This window comes from Dermochelys coriacea, chromosome 25, assembly GCF_009764565.3.
Source record: "Dermochelys coriacea isolate rDerCor1 chromosome 25, rDerCor1.pri.v4, whole genome shotgun sequence".
Taxonomy (NCBI): Eukaryota; Metazoa; Chordata; order Testudines; family Dermochelyidae; genus Dermochelys; species Dermochelys coriacea.
The window spans coordinates 10,793,614-10,807,984 of record NC_050092.1 but is presented as its reverse complement, the minus strand read 5'-3'; the positions used below and the strand labels follow the sequence as shown (position 1 = coordinate 10,807,984).

Here is a 14,371-nt window from a genome sequence, read left to right as displayed (position 1 = left end):
TGCAAGACAGAACACAGAGAGGTTACAGGTAGCACTGCTAACTCCGAGCCCTCCTATGGTACCTGAGGCCTCCACACAGCTGAGCACGCATTAACTAATCCAACCCGGAGAACAGCAAACGGCTCCCCTGCTCCACTGGTTGCTGCTGCAGGTTTGCCTGCCAGCGAGGAGCATCGGGTACGTCTCATTCTAAACATGTGGCTTGAGACTCCTTAGCTCAAATCACAGTACGTGGGATCTGTGCAAGCAGAGACAACGGAGCGCCCAGAATCGGTGCACTTCGAATGGGGAATACGGTGCGGAACTGGCCAGCGTGTACATGCACGGATGGGATCAGGGCCGTTCAGCTGCTGTGTCATAGACCCTTTAGGGCTAACAGCAGCGAGTCCCCTTTAGACTGAATCCTTGTCCTTCACCTGGGAGTCAAGCTTCCCAGCCAGGCGGTGAAGGAATGCAAATGGGTTTGCAGAACTCAGCCAGGCGGATTCCAGCTTCTTTCCAGCACTCTCGGTCTTCATCAGCACAATTATTTCCACCCAGTGACAAACACCAGCCAATCATCGCCTTTTAATTCCCCGCGTAGCCCGACAGCCCCCTACACCGGGCGGGGCGTGCGGAGGGCTCCGAGCGTCCCCTCTGATCCAGCAGGGGGCGTGGCTGAGCAGAGCCGCTGACCACAGCTGCCCCGGCAAACAACCGTGTGTTCCCCCGCCAGACTGAGCCATGCGGCTGATTAAGCGCGCAAACGGGCAGCTCTGCGATAGCAAGGCGGGGGCGCACCGGGCAGAGCTGTGGGGCTGGCCCGAGCGCAGTGGCTGAGGATTTTCTCGGGGGGGGGGGCGGATGTGGGCTGGCGGCAAAGCTGTGCCCTGGGGACGGCAGGGGCTTTATTGTCAGGGGAAGAGGCGCTGGCTGTCGCCTGTTAATAAAGCCACGCAGCATTGTATGCTCTACGCCCGAGTCACCCCTGCCTCGCTTCTGTGTCACGCCTTGCACCGGTGCACGGTGCAAAATACTCCCGAGCGGAACCGCCCCCGACCCCTGCGCCGAGCGGGCACCCAACGCTGCCCCTCCGATCTGGCGGCATTTTACCCGCAGGCAGCACCCGCCAGCGCAAGGCAGCCGGGCACCCGGGGCCTCGTGTGCGGGGTGCAGACATTTCTGACAGCAGCTCGGGCACCCGCCGTGACACGCACGCGCCATGCGACGGCAGAGGAACCGGTTTCAGACCCGTTTCCCCAAACGCCTGGACTCGAGGCGATTTGGTTCATTACAGCACCGGAACCCCTGACGTGGGCAAGGGTGGCTGAGGGTAAACGGAGGCAGCTGGTTCTGTCTCAAGGGAATAGACAGAGATGCTTTCGCAGGGCATCTCTTTAAACCCCCCCCCCAGCCCCTCCATGACAACCTGTGCACGGAGGCACCGTGGCGATTCTGGGCTCCGCGGTACTCTAGGCGGTTAATGGCATTGATCTCCTTAAGGGAAGGTTTTGAGGCCAGCCAGGGCTAAGCTTCCCCTTCTCCCCCTCCTCCTGACCTTCTGTGCGTTTGCTGCTTTCTCCTCCCTTGCAGTCACGGCTTCCTCCTTCCCCAGCTTCTCCTTGGTGGAAGGCGCCGAGTCCCCGTTCTCCAGAATCTCCAGCTCCTTCTCTAACCTGGAAGACAGAGTGAGGCTGCTGAGCAGCGTGGGATGGGAGGGGGCAGCAGGTGCTTTCCCTCCCCCGCCCCCCCCCCAGTGTCCACCCAACTAGTCACAGAGAAACCAAGTACAAGAGAGACCCCCGGGGAACCTGAGAGTGAAATGCTTGGTTATGTTATCCAGGCCAAGATCAGCCCCCCCCCCAAGGTCCCGCCCCACGAGCTTGACCTGGGAGCAAAGGGAGGTGGAAGGACAGAACCAAAGAGTTCACAATTAAACCTCCCGACTCCCAGTCCCCTCTGCTCCACCCACTAGACCCCACTCCCCACTCCCACCCAGCACTGGGGATAGAAGCCAGGAGTTCTGCCTCCCAGCCCCCCGTGCTGCACCCATTAGACCCCACTCTGCCCATCCAGCACTGGGGATAGAAGCCATGAGTTCTGGCTCCCAGCCCCTCTGCTCCACCCACTAGACCGCACTTCCCCCCACCCCACCCTGCTCCCAGCACTGGGGATAGAAGCCAGGAGTTCTGGCTCCCAGCCCCCTCTGCTCTACTTACTAGATCCCACTGCCTTCTCAGAGCTCCCAACATACACTTCGATCTTGACCTACGGCACCCTTGCTTTTCCCTCAAGTGCCCACAATGCCCTGTCACTATACCCCCCTCCCACCGAGACCTGATTCTGATCTCATACATGGCCTGAGACAAAGCTTATTGAAGCCAAGGGGAGCCCTTTCATTGGTTTTCAATGGGGCCCTTACTCTGTTGCAAACCAGCTGTAATACATAGAAGCCAAAGGACGGACACTAGTGGAAATGCAAGGAGAATCAGGCTTAGAATATGAAGCAGAGCGCACCAATCTTGCCCATCTAGCGAGCCGGAGCTCAGCCAACCCCAAACCTGCCTCCACCTGCGGATTTAAACCGACCCACTCGGGTTTTGTTGTTGCTAATTTCCTTGGCTTCGCGCAAGAGCCTGTTTTCACCATTGCATTAAGCATGCCTTGCTAAACCCCCGGTGCATGGAACAGGGCCAATCAGTATGACACAACCCCCCGCAAAACAGGAAGGCCTAAAAGCTGCAGGTGTGATCTAGAGCTGGTGATCTCTTCCAATGGGCAGATTATTATTTATAACGCCCTAAAATTCAAATGGGGCTGTGGGTGTGGGAGAGAGAGGGGTTGGAAAAGACCCCATCGCCTGCTTTTAACTGGTAGAACCCAGACATGGCTGAAGGAGCTAGACAGACAGATGGGAGTGTAAGGAGACCGACAGACAGGCAGACGGGATTGTACGGAGACCATCGGATAGATGTTTCATGGGCCAGATACTCAACTGGTATAACCCAAATACTCACTTGGTATAACTAGCTCCACTGAAGTCAATGGACCCATGCTGATTTACACCACTTGAGGATATGGCTCTCCATGGTGTCAGTTTGCAAAGCAAATTCCCCAAGGGAGAGACTCTCATCCAACTCCTTAAATCCTCGAAGGGGGGCATCATCTCCTGCCCCCTCCACCCAGCCACGATGTTCCATTTCTCCTACAACTACCTCCACGACTTCTTCCCCATCACTCCCACGGCACGGAGTACCCTCCTAGCTCTGGACCGCCAAGCCACCCCTCTCCGTCCTTATTCAGATTCTTCCCCAGGATCTGTTCCTGCTACATTGCCCGCAGGAAGTGAATCAATAAAGGAGCAAGCACAAGGCCTAGGTGCCATTTAAGTTCTATTTTGAGGGCTTCTGTGGTGCCTACCCCTTTTCGCCGGCCCTCCAAGTTCACCCATGCCCCTTGAAACCGATGGGATCTAAGCACGTGCTGAAGGCCTGGCTGAATCAGGGCCCTTATGTGACAACCAATGAGAATTGCTTTACCCCCACGTTCATTTTATGGTGCAGCTGTGGCCATCTTGGCCAACATCAGGGTCTGAACTGGGGGGTCTCCAGAGCTCAACGCACGAATTCTGCCGCTTGAGCTAAAAAGCTCGGTTCTAAGAGCCGTGACAGACCCATATCACGCCTGTGGATCAGGCACAGAGAGGACAGTGACACACACATCAGCCAGTGGGTTACAACAGCAATTTAAGTATCCAGTGGCGAGGATCGGAGGGCCTGACTTTCAGAGGAGCCGAATCCGCCCTAATTTCCATTGACTTCAGCAGCAGTTGCTGACGCTCACCAGTCCTGAACGGCAAGAGACAGCGGCACGGCTGTTGATTGCACTTGTTTCCCTTCAGGATTTCACCAGGTCCACGAGCTTTTCACTCCCTCCACCGAATGTTTATAACAGCTAGGGGAGGACAACGGCCACTGACAAATCAGAACTACCTGTGCAAAGCCTTGAACTAATGAGCCAACAATACACAACCCTTTCCAAGGCAGGACGTTGGCTATGGATGGAAGAAGGCAAACGGAGCTGCAGATTTCCTGTCCACATGCCACACGCTCTCTGCCAATACCCAGGGCTCTGAGAGTGCACTCTCTAGTCCATTGGGCTGGCAGCACAAGATTGTTTTTTAAGTGGCTAGTTATTTGGGGCGTTTCCATTTCTGGAGGCCCAGCCGAAGCACCTTCAATGACCGGGATTTTCAGAGCGGCTCAGGGGCTTGGCTCTTTCTGAAGATCAGGCTAGAGACTTTGGAATCTCTCATCTCATGCCCTGGGGTGGAGCATGTTGGAGCAGAGATGCATACATTTGGGAGTGGATTGTGTACAATGCTGAACTTAAGCTACAATCTGCCAAAGGGATCCCAGGCAGGCGGACCCTTCTGTCTGCTGACCCACTGCGGATGGATCTGTCTGCATGGATGCCTTTGCGGCATCAGGGCCCTCGGTCACCGCATCCTGTGGGCCATTATTTCAAGGCTTTGCACCTCACCATACTTACCATTCACACAGCGCTGCCACCGGGACAACAGTATCTCCTGCTGCTTATAAAAAAAAAAAAAAAAAAGGACAAAAATACCATCCCGGTTTGGAAAAAGGCCACCCTAGTCTGGGCTGCTCAGCGATATCTGGCTGCGGGATCTCAGTGGGATCAAGAGCGTGCAGAAGGAGGGAAGCTATGGAGCTGGTGGGAGAAAGGGGAAGGGGCAGGATAGGCAGAGGGTGATATGTCAGCACCAGGACAATCCCTGCTGCAATTTTTTTGTGCAAGGTGACTGTTTGCTGGGGCTTACAGCATAGGAGTGAGGGTCAGACTCCTGGGTTCTAGCCCCATCTTGGGAAGCGGAGTGCGGTCTAATGGTCAGAGTAGAGGAACAGGAGTCAAGACACCTGGGTTCTAGTCTTAACTCTGGGAGGGGGAGTGTGGTCAAGTGAGCCGAGCAGGCAACTGGGAGTCAGGATATACAGCGAGGATTCCTGGCTCCTTACGTGGCCTTGGACAAGTCACGTCACTGCTCTGTACCTCAGTTTACCTACCAGTAACTAGAGATACCTACCGCACAGGGGAGCTGTGCACTAATCCATTCGCTGCAAAGCCCTTGGCCACCCTCTGACCATAGGTGTTTAGGGAAAGATGAAGTGTTCACATTACTGAGAGTTTCATTTTTCAACGGAAAATACCAAAACAGTGGAATTACACTGGGTAGCGTTAACCAGTGCTCGCACTCGGTCTCTCCCTAAGCACCTGCGGTCAGAGGATTCCCAAGTGTTTGCCTCAGTTTTGCCTTTTTATCACCAAACAACTTAGTGGCAAACCCCATTTTCCCCTCCCATCTCTACAGATGGTTGAATCATAATCAGGAAAATAAGGCAGCCATTTACAGAGCTGGACTGATGACAAAAAACCATTTATTGCGGGAAGATCATTCATCTACTTTAAAAGGCTGAAATTTGGCAGCTACAGAATCTGATCAATGCTGGTCACGGTATGAGGGCTGCACAGGGTAGAAGAAACTGTAGCCTTGGACAAAAATCATTCACTGGAACTTTAAAGAGTGTAAAATCATTGGGGCAGGGACTATGTTTGTACAGCACCTAGCACCCTGGGTCCATGATGGCAGCTCCTAGGTATTCCTGCAATAGAAATAAATACCTAGCTCTTATAAAGCGCTTTTCAGGAGATCTCCAAGCATTTGACCATCTTTAATGTATTCCTCCTCACAGCACCCCTGTAAGGCAGGGCAGGGCTTTAATCCCTACTGGACAGATGGGGAATAAGGCACACAGAGGCCAAGTGTCTTGCCCTAAGTCACAGAGGAAGTTGAACACAGGTCTCAAGTCTAGGCTAATGACCTGACCACTGGATCATCGATTGAGTTGAGGATTTTATAACTCCCGAGCTTGGCTCACCTCTCTGTTACGCCACTTCTGCCAGGATAACTCAATAGATCACAGATAACTGTTCTTGTTATCTGTATAAAACAGCACATGGAGGCCACAGCCAGACCAGGACACCATCGGGCCAGGCGCTGTACAAACAAGGCAGCATACACTCATAGATCATAAGGCTAGAAGGGACCTCTCCGGTCATACAGCCTGAACCTCTGCAGAGCACTGGCCAGAGAACGTCCCTGGGCTAAATCCTGTTTGAACTTGAAGTTAAACCCGGCAGAATTAACTCAAGTATTGCCCCAGTTCGATCCTGTCCACACGCAAAGCCCCTTAACTTGAGGTTGGGGGCGCGTCTAGCTCAAGTTGGCTGGCCTGCCAGGGGATATAGGCGATAGCTGGCGTAAGCATAACTCATCCGCCACTAACAGGACCACTCTGTGGAGCTAGTGTAATTTTGCAGTGTGGATGCTCTCACTTGAGTGAGGCTATAGCTCAAGTTAACTCTGCAGTGATGGGCCCACACCTCCTAAGAGAAAATCCCTGCACTGCGAGCTTACAGTCTGAACAGGCAAAGGGTGGGAGAAAGGGAGTTTTATTAGCCACATTTTACAGAGGGAGAAACCAACACAGCTAACCCCAAATGTTCAGAACTCCTGAGTTAAGTCCCAGAAACTCAGGAGACTGGCTTAAAAATGAGGAGGTTTTTAAAAACGCCCCAGGATTGTTTTGTTTGCCTTGTTCACTTTTGAACCTTGCCAGGGTCACAAGGGCAAGAACGGTAGGGTTTTGTCTACACAGCCATTGGCTGGTCAGCATGCCCATGTGACTAGCGGTGAAGATGGGGCAGCATGGGCTGTACAAGCCCATCCAGAACTCTGGATACATACTTGCGTCCCTCCCCTCTCGCAGGGTCCCAGTGCTCAGACTCCAGCCCACATCCAAACATCTACACCATAATTTTACAGCCCTGCAGCTCAAGCCCCGTGAGCTTGAGTCAGCTGATGTGAGCCAGCCATGGGTATTTCATTGCAGTGTAGATGCACCTGCAAGCCCAGGGTTCAAACTCAGACTCATGCCAACCCCCCTTCTATCTATACACAAATTGTGCTAACCCAGGGCTCAAATCCAGGCTCCCATGGGGTGGAGGGTCTGAGCGCCTCAGTCAAGCCAGAACCCAGGGTTCAAGGCCTATTGCCTTGCAGTGTAGACGCAGCCGCATTGGACTGGTACTCTGGGAATCTGCCAGAAGTATCCAACAATCCCATTGGTCGACATTCTCAGTTTTCTGGACAGTCAAATTTGGTGGATAATAATGTTTTCCAACACTGCACCATGAACAAAGTGCTAGAATGGCCACATTTTGGGAGGGCACTAGGAAGTCTGGGATATGGGTGGTTGGATTTGGGCCTGCATAAGGCAGCGTAGAGGCTGGATCCTGGGGTTTAATAATTCCTAACCTGTGATTATAAATGAGTGTAAACACCAAGCCCTTGGTTAACAAAGCTGGGATCTGCTCATTCGAGTTCTACTAACCCTGGGCTTACATTACAATATAGACATACCCTAAGGGACTTGGCCAGGGTCACACACTGAGTTGGTGGCAGAGTTGAGAATTAACCCAGATCTACTGAGTCCCTGTCCAGTGCTTTCCCTCCCCTTATTCACAGATGAAAATATACCTGGTGTAAATGTGATGAAACTGAACCGCTCTGGGACTCCCCTACCTTTGCAAAGAACTGAGCCTGACATGAAAATGTTTAAAACAAGCATCAGTTTTGCAAACAGCCTCTGGCGGAGGCTTGGAACATCCCAGCCTGCAGCAACTGTCTCCTGATCACAAAAGCATCAGTGTGGTGAAAACTAGGAAGTGAAACCAACAAGACTAGTTTTGCTACCTGAGTGAAATGCAAAAAAACAAAAACAAAAAAAATCCTACATAAACAAACAGTATCAGTAGTGAGAATGAAATCAGATTTTTAAAACTGCAGTATTGCTATGCTCAAGCATTCAAGAATCAGGAGCCCAGCCCCATAAAAATCATAATATGGGCTTAAAATCATGAGATAATAATAATAATATAGCTTGGGTATTTGCTTTCTGGTTTTGGAGCCTTTAGGTCACACACAGGTCATTAATGGCTATTAGCCAGGATGGGTTAGGAATGATGTCGCTAGCCTCTGTTTGTCAGAGGGTGGAGAAGGATGGCAGGAGAGAGATCACTTGATCATTACCTGTTAGGTTCACACCCTCTGAGGCACCTGGCATTGGCCACTGTCAGCAGACAGGATACTGGGCTGGATGGACCTTTAGTCTCACCCAGTATGGCCATTCTTACGTTCATGCTTTCAAACTTTTCTCTGCAACCATGAAGGACAGAAACTTTTTAAAAATAAAAGCCAAGATTTTTCTATATTCACATGACTCCAGGAGCTGGCAATTTAAGAAAAGCTCCAAACATCATGAGATTCGCAATAAAATTAAATTAAAATTAAATCATGAGAGTTGGCAAAGTGGACGTGGGGCAAATGTTATCCTTGTTACAACTGAGCAGTCTCACTGAAACCAACATGGTGCAAGATTTCGATCCCAAAACAATCAAAATGAATAAAAAGACTCTCATTGACATCCACAGGCTTTGGATCAGACTAAAATCACGCTCCTTGGATTTCCGGTGTTATTAGTCAGCTGAAATATTTGTTATGTTATTAGGTGAATGAAATATTTCAAATTTTGCTGAGCTTTTTGCCCCCAAAAGCTTCACAATTTCTCATAAAAACTTGTCCCCATTTCCCAACTAGTTGTGGTTATTAGCAATTCAGGCAGGGAATTTTTAAACAAAGAGGCCTCGTTCTGACCTCACTTCTGCTGGTATAGAACCCAGGGTGTCAGTGAACTTCCTCCAGATTTGTACTTATAGCTGAGATCACCATCCGGCCTGGACATGTACAATTTTTATTTTGACAGTGTCCCCTTCAGCAGATTTTTATTTTGGTCTCCTGTTTGTAAAGCGTCCTTCCCCTCTCTAGTCTCTGAAAAATCCATTGTGCCATTAAACAGGCACAATGGCCTCTTTGGATCTGACCTATATCTGCACTGATTCTCTGTAATTAATGGCCAGCATGACAGAGAGGGAGTAATTTACTGCATTCTGGCTGCTGGGATACCTCTCCTAGCAAGGCTTCTTTGCTGCTGGTTTTTTCTTTCTGCTCTTTGGCAGCTGAATGAACAAGAAGGAGGTTACTGGGAGAGGGTAAAAGTTTCTCGCTTTTCCTTCTAACTCATTGGAGTTTAAGATATATGACTGCAAAGCCAGCACTCCAGATCGGGTTGCTGCCATGTTCAATATCCACTGGAAAGCTAAATAGCAGTCCGACTCCTTCCTGACTAGCCAGCCAATGCCACCTACCAAACAACAATAAATATCTGATACCACTTGCGCACTGCTATGTACAGGAGACAAATCCCAGATCACAACTGTCTGAAAACAGCCATGTGAGGGAATCCATACCTTCCTCCCCAGAAATCAGTGCTATCCAGGCCATTAGCCAATCACATCACATACATGCTTAAGTGTACTCCGATTGGCGACACAGTTCTAACGAGTCTGAAAGTGACCGCCCCATCCCCGAGACCTCTTAAAGGGTCATCTAGTCTGAGCCCCCTGCCAAAATGTAGGATTTGTTGTGTCTAACCCATCCAAGGCAGATGGCTGTCCAGCCTCCTTTAGAAAGCCTCCAGTGGAGGAGCTTTCACAGCCTCCCGAGGCGTCAGTTCCATCATCCTACTGTTCTTACAGCCAGGAAGTTTTTCCTGAGATTTAATCTAAATCTGCTGTGCTGTCGTTTGAACCCATGGCCTCTTGCCCTGCCCTCTTTGGTGAGAGAGAGCAACTTTTCTCCATCTTTTTTATGGCAGCCTTTCAACTATTTGAAGACCGCGCTCATGTCCCCGCTTAATCTCCGAATTGCAAAGGGGAAACAGTTGCACTTTTTGAAATAGGCGAGACTTCCCACTACTTCTAACGAGGACCTTGAGCATGTATGTAACAATGCACAGACTGGGTTCAGTTCTCCTCTCGGTCACATCCCATTGAAACTGCAGGGTGGATTGGTGCTCGGTGTGAAATGCAGAGTCCAATTTGTCTGTGGATGGTGGTGCAGCCATGCAAGAAGCAACTGTGACTGGCCTCCTTGGGGGTGTCCCCTTTGTCATCTGTGGAGGGGAAGGGAAAGGCAGAGCCCAGGTGGTGAGAAGGCAGGCATTCGGCTCTGATCAATTTCAGGAACACAGAACAGCTGAGATGGTATAAACCCACTTTGCCCCGACACTGAGAAAGCAAAATGGGTCTAGACGGATGCGACACACAGACTCATAGGAGCTACGAGCTAGAGATGGGAAAGGCCCAGCTAACGTACGCCCCGCCAGACAATGTTAGGATCATCCCTCCACTGTATATCGTCACGGAGCTTTGTCCATGGCACCAAGTGATCCTTCCCCTCAGCCCTGAGTTTGTGTGTCTAGCTGGGAAGCTTTCTGCAGCCTCCAGCAACGTGAAAAGCACAAATGCCATTAGGGAGAGAGCTGGGGGAGCGAATCCATCTGTGTTCAGGCATACCTCCCCGGGGGCAGCTTTATAGTGTCACAGGTTCCTGATGAATTCAATTTCCCTCCTTTCCCCCTCCCAATCTCTATTGGATTTTCACTTTAAATAATGTCGTCTCCTAATTGCTGTTGATGGATGCTTGAGGGTTCTGGGCGCATGGCTATCAGCCTCCTCCCACAAGGACAAAGCAAGTGCGTTCTGAAATCCCCTCTGCAGGAGGAAAAAATTACAGGGGGAAAACCAAACTGCTTGGCCTTTGAACCAGGAGGGAATTTAGCACTTAAGAAACGGAGGGGATGAATTAACAGTACTGGCTGGAGATGGCCAGTGCTAGCAAGGCCAGATGTCATACAACTGTCTCCACTGCAGCTCAGTCCTGACCCATTGCCCCCAGCTCTTCCAACCCCAGGCGCTCTACATTCAGCTCTGCCGATGCCCCTCCATGATCCCAACCCGTCACCAGCTGCTATTCCAAACCCCAGCTCATTTTGGTGGGGGGAGGGAGTCATACATCCACGATGCCTCAGGGGCAGGGAAGTTTGAATGAGTTTCCCACATACCCGAATGGGAGCCCAAACTGCAACTCCTCCGAGGCACCGGGGCAGCATTTTGAAATTTCCTGCAGAAACTTTTTGCGCAAAATCCCATTTACTTGAACTCCCTGATTTCCAGCCAAAAACAGATTAGATGGAAAATTTCCCACCGGCCTTAGCTGCCAGCACACCATAGTCAAAAAGTCAAGGCTGCTGGACGGGGTTGCGGGAGGCTTTAAAGTGACAGAGGAGGAGGACGGTTCTGGAAAAAAAAAAACCTCAGGACTTTGACAGGGATGCAGACCCAACAGAGTCCTCAATGCCCTGCTCTGCAGCCCAGCTATGGAGCTGTGGCTCTGCTCCGGATGCACAGACAGTGACTTCACTCTACACTGCTTGGGGAGAGGACAGGAAAAGTGCCTCTGTCAGCAGCTCCTGGACGGAGGGAGCTTGGAATGCTCAGCTGCGTGTGTCAGACGCTCTCCTGTGTGGGAACGGGGAGCTCGAGCCCCTTGTATTTCCTGGCAACACCCAGCCGGCTGGATGCACCTGAAGAAGTTGAGCTGCCCCTCCTACATAATCCTTCAGCTCCCCTCCACCCTATTCCCCGCCAAATCCCCCACCACTATGCACAGCTCTCCCCCTGACACCCGGCCCCAGGTACAGCAGAGCGGGAGACACTCCAGGACTCAGAGTAGCAGCCATGTTAGTCTGTATTCGCAAAAAGAAAAGGAGTACTTGTGGCACCTTAGAGACTAACAAATTTATTAAAGCATAAGCTTTCGTGAGCTACAGCTCACTTCATCGGATGCCAAAATAGCATGAGGTGTCTTCAGGGCTTCAACATGAACTCGCTGCTAGCAGGAGTACGAATCCGGCAGTCCTTGTTCAGGCAACATGCCCAGTGATTGCCATAGGGGCTTTGCTTGACAAAGATCTGAGTCGAGCTCGGGATTTAGCCCCACTTATAAGAATATCTTATATTTACCAACTCTTATGAGAGAATCTCATACGTACAAACCTCACAGTGAGGTAGGGATGGACCAGTTCTCCATTTCACAGACGGAGAAACAGGGAGATTAGATGACTTGCCCGAGGTCACACAAGTAAAATCAGTGGCAGGGCCAAGAATAGAGTCCAGGAGTCCTGGTGCCTCACCCCCACTTTAACTGCTAGATCACACTGCCTCCCCAAATCAGGCCTAGCACTCCAGCATCCGGACTCAAAGGCACCTGCTCAAACCATGCTACCTCAGACCCCAGATGAACGCTCCAGAATCGTGTGTTCTGTGTGGTCTGAGGCCCTGTGCCGTGAACCTGGGGTCCCTTTCCAGGGGGCCATTTCTCCGAGCAGGAGCCAGCTAGTCCACGTGCAAAGGGAACTGGGTCTCCTGTGCGTGATCGTCCCATCAGCCCTGAAGAACATCGCTTCTTCCAGCTGATCTGCATGGCACTCACAAGTGGGGCTACAAATGTCCGTGACATCCCAGAGACGGGCCAGGGAAGGGGCACATAGGGAGACCGGGGTGGGGTGAAGGGTGTAGGGAAGGGAGTTGTTAGTACAAAGCCAACGAGCACCTTCATTTGCCTCCAACCTCTCGGTGTGACTGTTGGCATCCTGCTACTTTCTTCTCGGGACCAGTTCCCACCTACCCTGTGCGCTCTTTTCTGCACCCACCAGTGGCCTCCCGCTCCGCTCACCTCTGGGACGTGCCCTCCCTCCCTCCATATACTCCTTCGCCATTACCTCTGGATGGTTTCTTCCAGCTCCTTGGTCTTCACTTCGTCTTCCTGCATCTGTTTCTTCATGGCCTCGTCTTCCTCGGAGGTGGACGACGGGGCTCCTTCCAGTAGCCACCTCTCCCTCAGAGCCTTGGACTAGGTAGGATTGGGAGGGGAATACAGAGAGACCGGTTACTTTCCTCCCACCTCATCCTCTGCACTAGGGACACTGGTGTGAGCACCTGGGGTACAATGCTGCGCCACCAACATAACAGGGAGGAGGCTGAGCATTGGGGTCTCCCCTAATGGGCCTCCTGGAGCGGTACCATGACACCTCCTATCAGAGGAGCTGCTGGATGCGGGTGGTGTTCCCAGAAACACACATTAGCAAGGGGATGATGGCCCTGCAGAACATGAGTCAGCAAGGACATCACTCTGCATCATGGGGCTGAATCTATCTATCTATCTATACTGCTGTCCAACATTGTCGCATCTGAGCGTGAATCCTCAGGTGTCTTCATCGAGCTTAAGGCCAGAAGGGACCATTAGAACAGCTAGTCTGACCTCCTGTATCCCGCAGGCCAGAGAATTTCACCCAGTCACTCCTGTATCGAGCCCAATCATGTTGGCTAAAGCCACTTCCAAGAAGACATCTAATCTTGATCTGAAGACATCCAGAGATGGCGAATTCACCACTTCCCTCTCCCTTGGGTCAAACTCCCGGTGGATGCTTCATTCAGGATCTGGCTCCATTAGCTCCTTCCCTCCTACCTAGGAAAACCAAGCCACCCACTCGAGCTGGCTAACACTTTTTCATCCAAAAGCACTTTGCTAGGGATGAAGGAGTCGCTCCTTTAGCTCAAGCAGTAGCAGCATAAGCTTTGGGTCCTCGTGGTTGTAGGTTCAAGCCCCACCTGTGACCATGCTATCTCTGTATACAGCCATGGCCTGCTACGCTGGTGTGGTTTCAAACCTCGTGCAGTCTGGGGCTCATCAGAAAAGCGATTAGCCCTCCCAGCCCATGTCAGAGGTCCTCAGGCACAACCTAGCAGTCCCGGTGAGGAGCAAGGGATGTTCTTTATGCTAGGGAAATGCTGCTTTCCTCTCTCCAGAGACATACTCAGAGCCAAACCCTGGCCTAGCCATGCTGTTCAGATCAGGCCTTCGGGGAAACCCAAAGCCCAGTGGGTTCGTCTCTAGGTGATTGCAGCTGTTTCTAGCAAGTGGGATGTCTCGTGCCATCGCACGTTTCTGAGGGCAAGTGAGTCATTAGGGTCAGCCCCCAGACTTTGCCACCTGGCTCAAGTGAGCGGGGGATGGCTGCTCTCCAAGCTGCTCGTTCCGCTACAGAAACTTTTCAGAGGAAGCCCTTCAAAGCGGCACATCCGCATCCTGGATCTTTCCCTGCTACCCCCGATCTGTAAAGCTCCAGCAACGCAGCTTCTCATGGCCTCTTCCCAGATGTGGTAATATTAATCGCTCACCCTCCAGTCTGGCGAGTCTCAAAACTTTAGCAAACCGAGGACCCCCATTTTGTTTTAAAAATTTTTGGGGACCCCCCAAGCCACCCCACTCAGCCCTTGCCCCGTCTCC

At 51.6% G+C, this 14,371-nt stretch overlaps 1 protein-coding gene across 2 annotated transcripts in view; it reads right to left on the bottom strand.

Moving 5' to 3' along the window:
* PALM (paralemmin) overlaps nucleotides 1–14,371 on the bottom strand; it is a 68,263-nt gene that overhangs the window by 16,440 nt on the left and 37,452 nt on the right. For both annotated transcript variants that reach the window (XM_038384203.2, XM_038384204.2), the window contains exons 4-5: nucleotides 12,804–12,934; nucleotides 1,538–1,655 (exon numbers count right to left, since the gene is read on the bottom strand). In XM_038384203.2, coding sequence (XP_038240131.1) covers nucleotides 1,538–1,655; nucleotides 12,804–12,934 — 249 coding nt within the window. The remainder of the gene's footprint in view (nucleotides 1–1,537; nucleotides 1,656–12,803; nucleotides 12,935–14,371) is intronic.